Source organism: Leishmania panamensis (genome assembly GCF_000755165.1).
Source record: "Leishmania panamensis strain MHOM/PA/94/PSC-1 chromosome 13 sequence".
In the NCBI taxonomy this organism is placed as follows: domain Eukaryota; phylum Euglenozoa; class Kinetoplastea; order Trypanosomatida; family Trypanosomatidae; genus Leishmania; species Leishmania panamensis.
The window spans coordinates 251,552-268,411 of NC_025858.1; the positions used below are offsets into that span (position 1 = coordinate 251,552).

General features: G+C 60.4%; 3 protein-coding genes across 3 annotated transcripts; all 3 read right to left on the reverse strand.

Annotated features, from left to right (window-relative positions):
• Positions 1-43: 43 nt before the first annotated feature.
• Positions 44-2,074, reverse strand: LPMP_130680 (hypothetical protein; the record flags this gene model as incomplete). Its single annotated transcript, XM_010698848.1, has 1 exon — positions 44-2,074. The coding sequence occupies one exon, from the start codon at positions 2,072-2,074 to the stop codon at positions 44-46; it is 2,031 nt and encodes a 676-aa protein (XP_010697150.1).
• Positions 2,075-2,991: 917 nt separating this feature from the next.
• LPMP_130690 (hypothetical protein) lies at positions 2,992-3,693 on the reverse strand (the record flags this gene model as incomplete). Its single annotated transcript, XM_010698849.1, has 1 exon — positions 2,992-3,693. One exon carries the CDS (start codon positions 3,691-3,693, stop codon positions 2,992-2,994), a length of 702 nt encoding a protein of 233 aa, XP_010697151.1.
• Positions 3,694-6,221: 2,528 nt separating this feature from the next.
• Positions 6,222-14,093, reverse strand: LPMP_130700 (hypothetical protein; the record flags this gene model as incomplete). The annotated part of the gene is made up of 1 exon (XM_010698850.1): positions 6,222-14,093. One exon carries the CDS (start codon positions 14,091-14,093, stop codon positions 6,222-6,224), a length of 7,872 nt encoding a protein of 2,623 aa, XP_010697152.1.
• Between the last annotated feature and the right edge of the window lie 2,767 nt (positions 14,094-16,860).

Sequence of the window (16,860 nt, forward strand, 5' to 3'; positions counted from 1 at the left end):
AGGAGGGGGGGGGGGAAGCGGAATAGCCTGAGCACGCGAGCTGTCAGCAGAAAAGCTTGCACAGCTGAGAAACTGAAGCTGTGGATGTGATGACATCGTGACGCGATGCCACCCCAGTTGCGGTGCTGCTGGCATCACCTGATTCTCCGTTTCCTGTTGTGCTGCTGCTCCCAAAGACTGATGGGGACCAAGAGTCCGCGAGGCCTCGGCAGGCGTAGCAGACAAAGCAGCTGGGCATCACCGAGGTTTCGGATGAGACAGCACCATCGATGGTGAGAGATGATACTTCACTCGCGCGCGGCGTCGCTTCGCTTATGGGGCACAGCGCAAACAGTGCCAACTGCCGCTCCGCCGTGTCTGTGCGGTGCCCGCAGTGGCATGCAGCGAGAGAGGCAGGGCAGCCGCACACGCAGCACATCGCGATGGCGTTGTAGCGGTCAGCTTCTTTCAAGCTCAGTCTACGCGGGTCGCGGTGCACGTGCAGCAGCGCTGTCAGGCGCCCATCATCGCGGTTCTGCTGCGCCGTTCGACCTGGCAGCGCCTTCCTGCTAGTCTTCCCGGCCAACTGCGAATTTCCCGCTGCTGCTGAGCCTTCGCCACTAACAAGCTCCTGCACTGCAGCAGGATGCACCCCCAGCCGTTGCACCGTGTTGAGCACGTTGAAGATCATGGTGCGGTACGATGCCATCATGGTCAACACAAACTGCTCCAGCGTGCGGTGGATAGAGCGGGTGGCAGTGCAAGTGCACAACGCAGGTGTGTAGCTACAAACAATGCCGTGGAGGCGCGTGTATAGGATCGTTTCTTTGGGCAGCATTGTCCGAATCGGGCGAAGGCAAACGACCTCGTGCGTGAAACCTCGAAAGCCAGCACCATGTACGACACCTTCGCCACTGGCGCTCGTCACGAGCGCTTCGAGCGCTGCTATGGCGCACCGTGCCGCATTATTGCCGAGAAGCACGTGCGACTTTCCTCCCCAACTCGTGTCGTGTAACGACGCGTGCTCGTCGAAGCGTTCTTGTGCTTCGGAGCAGCACGTCTCGCCCCTGCGGATGGCTTCCTCGTGTTTCATCCCGCCAGCACCAGCAGCAGCAGCAGCTGCTGCTTCGCGCTGGCGGTGCTCCCTACACACACGCTGCGCCGCACGACAGAGCGTTTGCTGCCGCACACGCGCGTAAAGGGCTTCGCGGTCGCTCAGCGACAGCTTACTGGCATGCAAGGCATGGCGCACCTCGCTCACGTATCTCTCCGAAAGAAAATCACTGTAGTGAAACAGGCGCATCTCCGCTTCATCGAACAAGCGTGCGTCTGTTGCGGCTGTTTCACCACTTGCTTCTACGTGCCGCTGCTGCTGCTGCGATGATGCTGGAGACGCACTACTACCACCACTACTCACAGACAGCCCCGGTGTGGCGACACAAGCGCCACCCGCGCGGGCCACATCCGTCCCCATTGCCGCAGTGAGAGTATTCTGCTTCTTCTTCGCACTCTTATACTCGCTGAGGACTTCGGTATGGTAAACCCACCGCGGTGGCTGATGCTGCACGTACTTGCGCAGCTTTGTGAACTGCTCCTTCATTGTCGACCGCACCTCCTCAATTGCTTCATGTCGGCCGCTGCACTCGTGCAGCGATGATGACGAAGGGGGCGATGAGGACTGCGGCGGCGGCAGCGGCGGAAGCACCAGCTCATCTTCGCACAAGTGAAATGGGAGCAGTACCAGACTGGACACCAACGACGTGCTCGTGGCGGACGATGACGACGCGTATATGCCGCACGACTGCGCACCCTGAGCACACGCTTGCCGCTGCTGCGCCAGTTGTTTTCGGCGAATTTGATCGTGTGCCTTGTACCGCAGCTGACCGAACTCGTGCAGTAGCATCATGGAGTTGGGGCCACCTGAGACAGCCACCGCGAGCGGTGTGTCACTCGGCACGAGGCACTCCTGAAAAGCGTTCTCGCGCACCGCACCGGCGCAGTAGGTAAGAAAGCAATTTGAGCAGTACAACTTCGTCGGGCCATCGCGACTCACGATGGTGCCGATGGCCTGCTTGCACTTGAAGCACTGACTCATTCCGGTGGCGGGCACGTGTGTCGACTGTCCGTGTGAAGGAGGACTGGGAGCGGGGTGGCAGCGCTTTGGAGGAGCGAGGGAGGCGGTAGTGGTGGTGGTGGTGAGCGGAGGCGCATGCGAGAGGGAAGGGGCCGCGTGAGCCTGCGGATGTGAGACATGCAGCTGCCGCGTTCTCTGATATGCTGCAGGAAAGGGCTGCCCCCCGTCTTCACCGCGTGCTCGTCCTGTCTGGTGCTGTAGGTGGAGGCGGGGAAAGCGGTAAAGTGCTCATGTGCGCCGTTAGGGGAGGGGCTCACTGCTTGTCGCTGTCGCACGGGTGGACAATACACGTTGATTTTGGCCTTGTTAACACAAGACAGCGAAGGCCTCGTCACATCACTTTTTCCGGGGGGGGGGGGGGGAGGAGGAGGGGAGCGGCTTGGCGACCACAGGGCCAACCATCGTAAGCGAGCAACAACGTTAGCGACGAGAGAATAAAAAGCACCAGCAGTAGAATGGAGAGGTGTGTGTGTGTGTGTGTGAGTTGTTCCTCACACACACACGCACACCTCTCTCCCTCAGTCAGCCAAAGGTGGAATGAGGAACAGGGTTATCGACTGTACGAGCGTGGGGAAGTGGCAGCGCCCCTCCCTCTCTTCCCTTCCCCTTCCCCTTCCCTTCCCTCCCCTTCCCCCCTCGTTTACACGACACCATACAAAGACAAGAGGAAGAGGCCGTCAGATCAGCAGCAAAGCAGCTAACAGCGGGAGGCGCCTCGCATTTTTTTCTAGAGGCGAACAGCGAGGGGGAGGCGGTGAAGCCGGGAGGTGTGTGTGTGTGTGGGTGTGATGAGTACCGTCTTAGACTCGAACACACCGATAAAGAAAAAACGCACACACCCGCCTACCTGTGCAACTCCGTAGTCCGTGCCAGTAGCGCTACAGCTCGTAGATGATGACGTCAGAGGCGACAGAGTCATGTATGTCCTTCTTGCTCTTCCGAGTGTCCTTCATCTTCCTGCTCTTCCGACTGTCCTTCAGCTTCTTGTTAGCATTGAGGAGCACGATGTGGCTGTCGACTGCTTCGTATTCCGCTGACGTATTGGATTTGCTGATCAGTGAATCCAGCGTGGACGACGTTTGCGTTGCTGCTGCGTCATCGGCGGTCACGCCGCTCGATGGGGTAGCGGAGGGAGACATTGTAGGAGTGGTGGCCGTGTGCTGTACAGCGGATGCCAGCATCTGCGAGGTAGAGCTTGTTGCATCCGTATCCAATGCCTCCTCCTGCCTCTTTAGCCGTCGCGCCTGCCGTGCCTGCTGGCGTCGCAGCGCTACCACAGGCTCCTCCAGCTCACACAAGACGTCACGCACGCCTTGCTCCTGGGCGCGATCGTTTAACACGGCTGGTGCCACAGTGGCGAGGTGCGCGAACACTGTATCCACAAACTTCCACTGTGTGTAGTGCACGCGGTATGTAACCGCCCACGGTCGCGCTGTCCAGGGCAGATACACGCCAGCCGCCGCCGCTGATTCCGCGGCCGCAGCGTCCGTGTAGGCGTCAGAGGACGGCCTCTTCGACCGCGGCGCCGACCCGCCTGCGCTGCTGAAGAGGGCCAGAAAGCCACCGGTGCGTCGAAGCATGGATCCCCGAATGCGTGTGGCGCGGGAAGGGACGGGACGAGTTGTGCTGATGTTAGTCACTCATCCACACCCACCCACGCAGTCAGACTTGGCGCGGTGGTGGTGAAGAGTGAGGCGGGGAGGAGAGGGTGTTTGTAAAAGCGAAACAGCAAGCGGAAGCGAGAGATGCGGGCAAAGGAGAAGCAGAGTTCTTGAAGGTGCGCTCGTATGCGGTGGCGCCGTCAACGCCTTCAGAGCAGATGCGCACGGGCGCGTGTGTGTGTGTACAAAATAAAGCAACAAGTGTGGTCGTCCCTCGAGGGTATGCCGCGCTACCACTCCCGTGAGAGGGGGTGGGTGGAGTGGGGTGGGTGGGAGCGGAGAGGGGAGGGATGACGAAAGGCAGGTCTAGTAAAGGTAGGAAAAAAACAACAAAGAGGAACAGGAAAACGGCAGAGGGCCCGCAGAGCGCACCCACACGCGGGTATCCCAGAGAGAGAGAGAAAGGAGGGAGGAGGGAAAGGAGGGAGTCAACACACCACAACTTGAATCGAACAAGTGAAAACGATGAGGGCCAACAACTACAAAAGAGGTCAAAGGGAGTAGTCTAGGGAAAATGAGCGAGCGAGTGAGGGAAAAGAGAGAGAAAGAGCGAGCGAGAGCGCGCGAGATGTGTGGTTGAGCGGCGCAGGGGATTCACTTCGTGATAAACAAAAAGGCGGGGAGGAGAGGGGGGAAGGGGGACGTGTGTTATGTGGGACGTAAGTGTCGTCGTTTGTGTGTGTGTGTGTGTGTGTGTGTATGCGCGCAGCTTGAAGAAGCCACCGGTGCACCACTGCTGGGGTGAAGGCGATCACCATAGGAAGGAAGCGGTCGAGCGAGAGAGAGAGAGAAGGAAGAGGATAGAAGATGACAGCACACACCTGTGTCAGCATCAGGGGGTTGAGGAGAGGGGACAGAAGCCAGCACGTGTGGAATACGCTACGTGCGCGCCAGAGCCGAGGCGGTAGCTGCAGCCGTGTACTCGTACACCCTCAGCCACGTCGCCGCCAACCTCCTCCGATTTGCCCCCTTACTCTCTTCGCCCCCTTCCCCCTCTCCCACACACCACCCATCACACTGGGTGGACTGTGAGCAAGAAGGAGCCAGGAGGAATGGCGAGAGAGAGAGAGAGAGGGGAACGAGTCAGGCGTGCGCACCCGCGTGTCGCTGTTTGCCCACGAGTACGTCCAGCTTACGTAGACGCACAGTCCCCGTGGGGAGCAAGTCAAGGACTCCTGTTCGGCGTCGAGCATTCCGGAGGCACACCACACTACTTCATCGTTCGATCTTTTCGCCGTTTACGTCGGCGTGTGCGCATTGATGGCCGCACAGCTGTGCGTGGATTACGCGCGCATGGGCAGCCGCAACCGCCATCCTCCTCTTTACACGCACGCGTGCGCTTCTTTACCCCCCTTCCCTCCCCCCTCCCCGGCCGTATGACGAACACAACCCCACATGGGGAGTGGCGAAGAGGGAGGAGTGGCGAGAGGGAGAAGCACAGGATCTTTTTAGTCAGGGAGGCGGAGGCTACACCGCTAAGAGGCCAGCAAGCAAAAGGGCAAACCACAGCCCTCAGAAACAGAAACGTCACGGACAACACAAACAACTAAGGCGGAGGGCGGCGGCAGCAGCGGAGTGAGGTGGTGGGGCGGGGGGACGATACACACACACACACACACGCACGTACACGCACACACGTACAGGAAAGAGATGGAGGAAGGCCAAAACGGCAAATCAGAGGAGGGGGGAGGGCGCGGCGAAAGAGGACAGCGAAGGAAGAGAAGGAAGCGCTCAAAGCGAGGCGAGCAACGAAGATGTCAGTCACACACAGGCACACGCACAACTTATTCAATAGCGGACGGTGTACGCGCCATTGTCAGCAGCACTACCACCACAGTCACACACACACACACACATACAGAGCAAATCGCTGCCCAAAGACAGTAAAATGAGGGGGAGGTGAAGTGGGGGGTGGGGTGGGGAGGTAAGAGAGACCGCGCGAGCGGAGAGGTCGATCTCTCTCTCTCTCGAGCCGTTTGTTCTCCTCATTTCAAAATGCTGACCTCAACGCCCAAGTCCGATAAAACTTACCCCCCCAAAAAAATTAAATCGAGCTGGAGAACTTAAAGTGGGCAAATAAAACAAAACAACAGCACACGCACACCCACACCACGCCGGGAAGCGTGTGTAATGGTGAGTGAGCTCAGTTATACAACCACCTACCCATGCAGGGGCAGCTAAACACACCACTCATAGAGCAACCACAGCATCGCGGTTGACGGAGGTAGAGATCAGATTCACTCGCGTACTGCACCCGCACATACGCTTGCAGGTATTATGCGTGTTTGCATAAGGTGTCTCTCAGCTCGGTATGTGTGGAGAGCAATGCGCCTCGCCTCCTCGCAAGTTAGCGCGGAGCGACCAGCCCGTGAGTGAGGGAAACAGAAGAAACAACAGCGCCGGAGTCGAGGGGTCGTTTCCGCCCCTCCTCCCTCCTCCTCACACATTCACTGCCCCATCGAATCCAAGTCTTCACAGCTGCTCAGGGACACCTGCAAGCCAAACAGCTCAAGCGACAGCGTCTCGCTGAGTTTTACGAGGAAGTGCTTTGGGTACACAATATCGAGTGCATCGTGCAGGGCCGCGTCGGCTGTTAACGCTGCCCGAAGATCGAATACGTTCAGCGATACCCCGCCACCGCTCCCCCTCCAGGCCCGGATGATGGCGTGCACCGACTTGCTCACTTCCTCCTCAAAGTCGCGGACAAACTGAGCATCCACGGCGGAAGGCCTCAACAGGCGGCGCGGCACCCGAACAAGCTGCACGCACACGTCCCTTGCCGGCGCCGCGATAGCTGCGGAAGAGGCGCGTCGTTCAACGGCGCAGGGGGAGGCGAAGGCGGAGGAGCTGAAGGCTGCCGACACCGGGGTTGAGCGCATCAGCGTTAGCGGGCCGGCGGGGTTATTTGTGATACAGCGCCGAAGGGGAAAGATGATGTCGTCCACGGCGGTCTTTGGACTTGCGCTACTCGTCAAGTTGCTGCTGTCCTCACCACTGTAGCCGCTTGCCGCCTTCACACTGTCCTTCGCTGCGCCTCCGATCGATGCTGTCGAGGTTGCCAGAGAGCGAGAGCGCTTCTGTTGGTGATGCTGCTTCGACTGTTTCATTTTGTCCGGCAGCCCACTTGCGCCAGCATCACTGCCGAGAGCAGCGACGGCCTTTTCCTGCTCCACAATACCGTAGGTGAGGTGATGCAACTGCCGGAGCTGCTCGTAGCGCTGCAGCGCGGCCCGTTGCCAGCCGGAGAGCCCCTTGACACCATCGCCACTGTCCGTCACCTTGCACGACGGGAGTGAGGAGCACTGCGTCGTCGCCTGCGCTGGCAGGCCCAGTGCTGCTTCCGTGGTGGCGTTTCTTTCTGCTCGCGCGGCAGCTGCATCGTTGCACGCCAGCGCAGAGGTGGCCGGGGTCACGGCCGCAATGTGATCCTCACCCTCCACGACCACCAGCCGGGGAAGCGTCTCGTAGACCTGCTGCATGGACGGGGAGTCCTTTGTGTAATGGAAGACCTCCTTCAGCAGGAAGAAGAGGCCTGACCCGACAAGGTAGTCGGGGATATCGGCCAGTTTGTGGATGCAGGGGAAGCACTGAAATAGAAAGTTCTTGACGAAGTCATAGCTGTCGCGGCTTTCCCTTTCCTGCTCCGGGTCGTCCTGGTCGTAGTTTGGAAGGTAAATTTGACTCACGAAGGACAAGTCCTTCGTCGCCTCACGTAGCCACTCCCGCTCACTGCGCACGCCATAGCAGTCGAGGATGATACTGTTGCGGTCCTCGACGCGCTCCAGCCTCGCCTGCTGCTCCTCGCGCGTCGGTAGCTCGCGCTGCTTCGCATCGTCGAAGGGCGTGTGGCTGAAGATGAGCTGCCAGGCGTAGATGGCCGCCGCGCAGAACACGCGTGACGTCAGGTTGCACGCCATGCCCCATTTCTCGAATGGGCGGTGGAACGCCTTCACGACTGGCTTGGCGTGCTTCAGCTCCTTCGGGTCAACGACACTTTCATAGCGCATCGTCGGGGGCACAAGTAGCGCTGACGTCGCTCCTGGACGGCTGGTGCCGCGGTACGCGCGTGTTGCCGAGTTAAGGGTGTCGTCAAATGAAGACAGCGCGTAGCATCCGCTGGAGCTGCTGGGAGCTTCATCGACGAAGGTGCGCCTGTCGCTAACGGCGATGATCGCCTCGTACTTGCCACACACGTAGTGGCGCAGGTTAAGGAGTCGGGTGTAGAGCACGCCTTTCTCGATCCAGCGTCGCTGCTGCGCTGTGAGTGCGTCAGCGTCATGCTCATTCGTCGCCGGAGGCGCTTCGCTTTTCTGACGCTCCTCGCCGCCGTTAAGGTGCCGGTTCGCTGCGCTGCCGCTGCTGCTGTTGTCGAGGTACGCCATCGGCGCATTGGTAGGGTAGCGCAGCGCCACCGTGCACGTTGCGTACAGCAGTGGCAGCGGTGCGTTCAGCAGCCGGTGCATCGCCGAGACGGCGAAGCTGCTGCTCTCCCCTTGGTAGTTGCGTATGGCAAAGGTGGAGATGCCGCTAGCGGCCAGTGGCAGTGGCGGAATACGAATAGGCAGGCACGAGGCGGTGCCCATTGTGCCGCTGTTGACGGTAGATGGGGACGACGACACCCGTGCCGTGCCCGACGTGGCGGCAGCAGCGGACGCCAAGGCTACTTTTCGTTGCTCCTTCGCCCGCTGGAAGCGCTCACGTGACGTGGGCGCGGTTGTTGTTGTCGTCGTCGTAGGCGAAGCCTCTACTTTGTCCATCTCAGCAGCAGTGCGACGCACCTTTTCCGAGTCGTCATGTTCTGCCCTCTTTGCCACGGTGGCCGCCGCCGAAGCGACTACCTGCTGCTGCTGCTGGTGCTCTTCAATGCGCCGTCGCAGCCGCCAGCGAAACACCCACAGCCGCACGAATGCGTTGCGCCGTGCCGCCAGCACCCTTTCTCGCTGCGTTACGTTCTCCGCCAGGTGCGCACCGCGATGCTGCGCAACGGCGCGGCGGCGGCAGTGCAGGGAAGCCCACCACACGGCGATCTGGCGTGCCGCTGCCTTGTGCGTGTCTGCAGCTACAGCGCGGGCAGGGACCATGGCGTTTGTGCTCACCGACGATGAACCCTCCACGCAGGACGCTGAGTTCGGCAGGGGCACGGTGGGTTGCGACATTGCCATGGAAAAGGAGTACACTAGCGTGGCTGCGCTGGACTGCGCGCTCGGCGTGCTGTGTGCGGCGCCGTCGCTGTGGGTGAGGGCTGTGTCGTCCATGTTCAGCCGCTGCGGCACACTTTGGAGGCTCAACAAACGAGGCATGCTGCCGGCAGCGTGCACGCGCATGTCACTCAGCTCACTGTGCAGCACGTCACCGTTATCCTTTTCTTCCGCAGAGCATAAGTGGCTGCCATCGTTGTGGCTTCTGAGTCCATTAAGCACGCCGGGCTGCTGCTGCTGCGGCGGCGGGCTCTGCAACTCATGTGTTACTGGTGCAGCCTCCTCGTCATCAGCCTCCAATGGCAGCTGGCACTCAAAGACCGGTCCACCTTTGCTGTTTGGACTCGCCTCCTTCCGCGTCGCTGCGGCAGGTGTCGCTGCTGCCGTTGGCGCTGACATCGCTGGTGGCGTGGCGGCTTCGTTCTCCTCCGTTGGGGTGCAATCGCTAAGGCTCCCGCCGACCACCGGTGACGGGTGCGGTGAGGGCAACGGCGGCTCTTGGGCACCCGCGCTGGCGACACCATTCTGACTAGCGGCGAGGGGCCTCAGAGACAGCCATAGCGTCCAGGCCTTGGCAAGTTGGCGCTGCTGCTGCTGCTGCTGCTGCTCATTTTTCTCCTGCTGAGTTAGTCCCTTCTGCGTCTGCGACAGCTTCGACACGACGGATGCTTTCTTGCGAGATTTTCGAGGGCTGGCCGATGCCTTCGTCGTCGCCGGTGCCTTCTGCGACGCGGAGAGCGATGGGCGGGACTGATAGACGCTGCCCCAACCACCCCCAGCGCCACCGGCGCGACCCGAGTAGCTGGCCCCGGGACTTGCGGATCGCTTGCTACCTGTTTTGCACATGGTGCTCACTTTCGCCGTAGCAGCGCCACCACCATGGGTGCTCTCCACGGAGGCGGACAGATCCGTTGTGGTCCAGTTGAGGGCGGAGTTTTGCCGACTGCTTGTGCGCCCACTCCCCGTGCCCAGTAGCGTCGAGTACACTGCGGTGCCTGCGCCTGCGCTGGGCTGCATGCAGCGGAGCAGGTAACACTCCACAGCGGTGTACGCGTTGCCTGAAGCACCCTCCGTGCTGCGCGCGCTGACGGAGCGCACTTGTGGGTCTTCTCCCGCAGCGCCATCGGCTACCACATCCTCGTCTGCTGTCGTTGTAAAGGTGAAGAGCGGCGCGTACGGCATGGTCGTCATGTTGGCGCGCGCGCGCGGGGTGCTGCTCGCCGAGGAGTGGCCCGTGATGCTCCCACCGCCGCTGCTGACCTTCGAGGACTTGGCTTTATTTCCGGTGGCGTTGCTCGAGAACTTTGGAAAGGAGGATATATTGGAGGACTTGAGAAAGGTGGCAATAGTCGGGCTGGTGACGATAGCGTCGCTACTGGTGGTCGCCGCCGCGTCCTCCTCTGCGGTTGCATCATCACCGCTTTGCCTTGCCATGGAGGTGAGCAGGTTGTTCAGATGCTTGAGAGGCACAAAGAACGGCGTGCTCAGCATGTCCGGCACCTCAAGCCATACCACCGGCACCGACGGGGCCCCACCAACACTGTTCTCCATCGACCGCTGCGTGGTGGCAGCTTCTGGTGCCGTCACAGGTAAGCCGAGGGCGTCTCGGACAGCACCGCATAGCTCATCGAGCTGCGCCACGACTTCTCGCTTCTGCGCACACACAAACTGCACAAAGCGAGAGGGGGCAGTGCCGTTCGACGTGGTGGAGTCAGCGCTGCTTGCCGCCGCTGTCGTTGCCGAGGAGCCGACGGCGCTGGTCTGGCTCTGACTTGTGTGCCCGCTTCCAACACCCGTCACCCCCGGCAATGGCGGAGCAAGCTGGTCCACACCGACACCGGACGGCGTCATCGCGTTTGCCAGGGTCAGGCGAGGCGCCCCTGGAAGGCCGCTGCTACCGCCATCACCAGAGGAAGTGTGTGCCAGGGACGGGGTGGGACTTGTTGCCAGGTCGATGGTTGGCGTCAACGCCGACGACACAAGCTGTGGCGCCGCTGGTGCTTTATCAAAGCGGCCGCTGGCGCTCTCGTCTGGGGAAAAGAGGGAGCAAGACGTGACGGTAGTGATGATGCCGGCCTCCATCAGCGTCGGTTGCGAGTCGAGGGGTGTGCTGCCCTTGTCGACATTCTTAACAGGCGACAGTAATTCATTTCTCGGTGCCCGAGCGAGGGCGGTGCCGTCGCTGAGTGTGCTCAGCAGCGTCACCACTGCAGCCTGCAGAGTCTGCAGGGCGTCTGAGAGGGAGGCGGCTTTGGAGGCGGCTGCCGCTGCGGCGGAGGCGCGTCTGCACATGTGCCCCGCCGTCGTGGTCGTCGTCGTGTTGGCCAGCGATGACGTCGTGCTGTTCCGGGAGATGCTGAACTTGCGCGGGGTGGTGCTTGTACTTGAGGTTGTAGTGCTGGGTATGGTGCCGCTCATGGGGCCGCCCCTGTCGCTGCCGAGCCCACGGTTGCTGTGCCCATCGTAGTGGTGCCCCTGCACGGACACGGCGGAGCGCAGTCCTGTCTCTTCGCCATCGCTTTTCTCTGCCGTTACAGCAGTGTTAACTGCCGCTGTAGACGCTGAGAGCGAGGTGCGGGCAACTTGCACAAACGACTGCAGCGCCACCGTCACGGCTGCGCGCTGCTCTCGAACCGACTTCATGTTGTCAACGAAGGGCTGGAGGTACTCGGCACAGTACCTCGCTATCTTGTGCGCATACACATCCGCCATGGCCGTCTCGACCGCCCCCGGCGATACAGCGGATGTAGCAGAACCGTCCCTGTGCGTGCGAGGTGTGCGTTTACCCCCGGTGATCGTGTGCTGCAGCTGCTGAGTCGAGGAGCCGAAGATGCTAGGGCGACTGACTGAGGTAATACGACCGACACTGCCACTGCGCTTTGGGAGAGTTGATGGCGAGCTCGCGCTCGATGCACCGTGCCGCACACCGGGCGACTTTGCACGCTTCCCTGCGGGCGTGCTGGCCCGCTGCGACACGAACGAGGTAGACGTCGGCGCAGAAATGTCCACAGGTGTCATTGTGGCGGACAGCGAGGACCACGTTGCCCCTGCTGCGATGCGTGGTCGCACCCCACCACGAGGGGTGTGTTGCTGCTGCAGTTGCTGAGGACCAGAGCGTAGAAAATGCCCTGATACAGCCGGGCTGCCGTTGAGTAGGCCCGGCGCTCTCTGGGAGTGGTTGGTGCTGAGCTCCTTCGCGTCTGCGGTGCTGAGCGTCATGGACGCCGACAGTATATCGTACTGGCTCTCTTCTCCCTTCATGAGGGGCAGAGCAGCGACCCAGTCCATATTCGGCTCATCGCCCACATCCGCACAAAGTTTCATGTATGTGGCGGCTAGCTTCGCGTAGTCCTGCAGTGGTGATGAGGGACAGTGCTCTTCCAGGCGACTGGCACTGCTGCTGTGGTGCATCGGAGCAAGCACGCGCGCCAGCGAGCCTTGCCGCCGCCCTGACGGTGGCTTCGTGCTAGGTGTTACTACAGTCGTTCCCGCGCTGTGCACACGACTGCGGCCGCTACGTTTATTCGTGTAGCAGCTACTGATGGGGTGCTCATGGTTCGCCACGGCGCTGGTGGAGGCGGCGAGGCTGTCCTTGTCACCTGCAAGGAGGAAGGAGCCATGCTCAAGGCTGCCGTTGAGCGGCGATGAGGCTCCTGTGGAGGAGTGCTCCAACAATAGCCGCTTTGGCACCTGGAGGGAGACGCTAGGCTGATGACTGACACGCGAGCCGAGCTGTGCCGGGGAGGAGGGTGAAAACGTCGGTCCGCTCACTGCGGCGCTACTTGGACCGCCTGAAAGCGTGCCTGGTGCGGCTCCCGGCCGTGCCCTCCGCGAGCGCGGCGGACGTGATGGCGCCGGCGACGGATCTGCGCGGTGTCGGCGGACTGCCCCCGCCGCCGCCCCGATAACAGTGCTTGAGCGAGTGCCTGGTGGCAGGACGTCGCGCGTCCGGCCAGTTCCAGCACGAGTGACTGTGCCGCTACCGCTAACACTTGAGTTTAAAAAAGTGGCAGACGTCCCGCGCTGGCGCATGTGTGGCGACGCGAGTGTAATCACGCTACTGACCGAGGCGTCCAGGGTGCCATACGCTGGGGACGCGGATTCGGCGTCTCCCGCCATCTTCGTGGACGAGGCGCCATTCCTGATGGAGGCCATCCCCGCTACTCCGGTGTACTGCCGCACGACGGAGCGCGGGCGTCGCCGAATGTGGGTGCCGGAGGGCAGACGGTTGCGCGTGTACGCCTCTGACGCTGGTAGCGGTCCAACATCGCGCGGAAAGAGCGTCGTCGCGGTTGTGTTCACTTCCCCTGAGCCGGGCTGAAGCTGGCAATGATGGCTGTGGTGATCGCTGTCGACGCCGGCCCCTGTCGTCTCGTTGACTCTCCAGGGCGAGCTGGTCCCGGAGTCGGCGGCGGCCTCGCCCGTACCAGTGATTCGATTGCGGCTCTGCAGTAAGGAGCCGCCGAGTGCCGAGCTCATGGATCCGTTGAGGCTGTCGCAGGACTGGGCCACGCCAGCGCCGCTTGCCCGCCCGACGCCGAGGTGCGTGACAGTGGTGGAGGGGAGCTTCAGCGAAAACAGAAAAGGAACGGCAGCATTGGCGGCTCTGGCGCCGGCATCGATGGCAGAGGCTGAAGATGACAAGGCAGGTGCGGGTACGCCAGTGGTAGTGTGCGGCGGTGACGGGGGGAGCCCCGCCTGGGGGTACCGGGCGTTGTCCGTGTCGCTTGCAGTGGTGTGGAGCAGCGGGGCCTGTTGGACAGCATCGCCCAGGGGGATAGCGGTTTCGAAAGACGATGTGGAAGGTTCTCGCGACTTGCCCAACCCGCTCGAGTTTCTTCTGCTTCGTCCATGCTGTAGGGGCAGCTGCTGCTTCAGTTCATATCGGTGATGTGATGAGCTGTGCGCGGCCACCCCGCCACGTGAAGTCTGATCTGAGCCATGGAGGAGGTTGTCGCTACGGCCGCCGTCGGTCTCTAGGGTGAGCGGAGACGAGTTAGAAGCCTCACTATTGCAGACAGTGACGGTATTGTCGCCTTGGTTGCTTGCCGCTGGCCGTTTCAGCTTCAGCTCTTCGAAGCTGGGCGCCACCGGTGGGACTGCGTGCCCGTTGCGCCTCATTACGGGGTACGAGAGAGGAGGGAGGAGAGAGACGAAAGTGAGGGAGGAGGGGGGGAGGGGAAGAGGAGGAGGAGGAGGAGGAGGGAGAAGAAGCCAGAAAAGCAAAACAGAAAAGGGAGTGGGAGGGAAGTAGCAGCGGGTTGTACTGCTGCGTTGCTACTCCACTTTTGAGCAAAAGATGAGCCCACAGACACACACCCACACAATCAGAGGGAGGGAGAGACGGAGAGACGGAGAGGGGAGGGGTGCGTAGGTGTTTTGATTGTGCTTCTGCAGAGGAGGAGGAGGGGGGAGGGAGGGTGGGAGAAGACAAAGTGGGCTAAGATGAATGGAAAACAGCAACCATAAAGAAAGGGAGAGTGTGTGACAGGTGGATGGGATAGAGAGAGAGAGAGAGGCGCTGTACACGAACAGATGCACTCCAAACACCACCACAACACAGGCCTTCCTTCCCCTCTTCTCTTTTTCTCCTTTTTTTTTCAAGCACACCGCTACACTGGGCAATCTCAAGAGGATAAACTGAGGGGAAAAAGGGCTCCAAAAAGGATCAGCCCTGGCAAAGGGAGGAGGAAGAGGAAAAGGGGGAGAGGGGAGAGGGAGCAAGAGTTCCTGTGGATACCCGCACAGGTGCGCGTCAGCAGTCCTTCGCTCTCTTCTTCTTGGTCGGCTCTCTCGCTCTCCCTCACTTTCTCTCGCGAGCACGGACACGCAGGGAGAGTGCAACAGGTGAGTAGACTAAAGGTGCGCCTCTTCCAAGAAGGCGAAGATGACAACAACAGCAGAGAAATAAGAGGAGGGGGGGTGACAGAGGTGGAAGATGCGGGGGAAGGGGTGGGGGGGGGGGCAGGCAGGCCCGCACACGATCCTTAGCCGCCCTTCGGCCAAAGAGTGGTGCAGAGAGAGAGAGCTCAAACACCACTAGGAAAACACACAGTAGGGAAATCGAGGGCGACAACAGAGGAGCAAGCAACCGGAAAGGAGGAGTTAAAGGAGCTGCACCAGCACACGTCTACAGAGATAAAAGGAACACCGAAAACGATGGCGACAACAGGGATACAACGTCAGCACCCACCCACACCGAGAGAGGCACAGCCACGGTCACGATCAGACACGCAGGGGTTATGTGGTCTAGTAAACAAACGCAACACAAACAAGAAGACAACAAAAGGCGAGGGAAATTGATGAAGTTGAAGTGTGCAGCGGCATAAATGAGCAAAACTAACCAAAGCCAAAACAAAAAAAGAACGAAGAACGAGAGAGAGAGAGAGGGGGGGGAGGGCGCAGTCGCGGAAGATGCGAGACGAGAGAGTCATGCAACGATGGTGGGGGCCGGGAGCACGGGAGGGATGAGGGGGGTGGTGGTGGTGGTGGTGGGAGAGGTAGAAAACGATGATACAATACACAAACAGGCGCAGTGAACCACCAAAGTAAAAAGGGGGAGATGCTTCTTCACCCTGACCTCTCTCTCTCTCTTGAAGGAAAGCAAGCGGGTCGTGTACAGGGCGTGCGCTAGTGGAACGTTGTGTGGGGCAGATGAATCGGCGCGAGAGACGGCGGGGCAGGAGCGGATGTACAAGCACCCTCACCCAAGGCAGACCACGTAGGGTAGCACTGACGAGGATATCCTGCGCTGAAGTGAGCTCCTCACACCCTTCCTCTTTCTCTGTGTACCGAGAGGCGCCAAGGATGACCTCGCAGGAGACGCTCCGTTCGAGATGAGGAGAGAGAGAGAGCGAGAGAGAAACGAGCACCCCCCAACCGAGCTGCCAACGACGACGACGAGCACGACGAATAAGTTTATGCACACCCACGAAGCCGCAGCCGTATCAAGGGAAAAAGAGGTAAATACACACACAAGAGGTGAAGCCACTTCAGCCACCACTGCCGGTATGTGTGGGTGCGTGTCAGACGATCCGGTTCTCGCAGCTGGCCTTGCTCGAAACTGCAGCACTGGTCTGGAAGTCTATAAGCAACCAAGCAAACGCGCAAAGTGCATGTGCTGACGTGAATCTGTGAAGCGCGTGCGGGAGGTCACGCGGCGGATGATGAAAAAAATGGGTCGATTGAAGGTGTGGTGTGGGGCTGGGGAGACGGCGGATAGTGTTTTTTGGGTGGCGTTATATGTAGGGACCCCTGTGAGTGCGTCAGTGTGTCTCTATGAATGGGTGAGCTAATGAGAGACGCAAACCAGAGAGAGAGAGAGAAGGAAAGAAGAGAAACGATCACACACACACACACACACACCTGTATGTATGCTGTACGGTGTAGATGTCTAGGAGAAAGCTGCGTCGTCGTGTTTAAGCTCGTGCTTGTGCGTGTGTGAGCGTTACTGTGCGTCTGCGCTTCTGTCTGTAATGCGCGCTGTTCTTACTTTACACCGTTTGCCTTTCGCTTTCCTTTTTGCCCCCCCCCTCCCCTCCTTCTGTGTGTCTCCGTGTGCAGCGTACGGGGGGGTGGTGGTGATCGGGGGGGGGGGGTGCACTTGAGTCAAGCAGAGCTCAGAGCACAGACAAACACACGGAGAAGGGGTACGCTCAGGATGGACGAGTGAGGCTATATATATATATATATAGGTATATATATGTATAGGTATATATAGAGGGGGGATCAGTCTCACTCGTGCTGGAGGGGGTGGGGGCATGCGAATACTACACTGGTGTTGTTCACACACAGTTTGAGGGGGGGGGGGGGAAGGGGGGGGGAGGAGTAGGTAAGGAAGGAGAGGAAGGGAAGGACGCGAGAGATACTACTGAGCGCGTGTACGAGT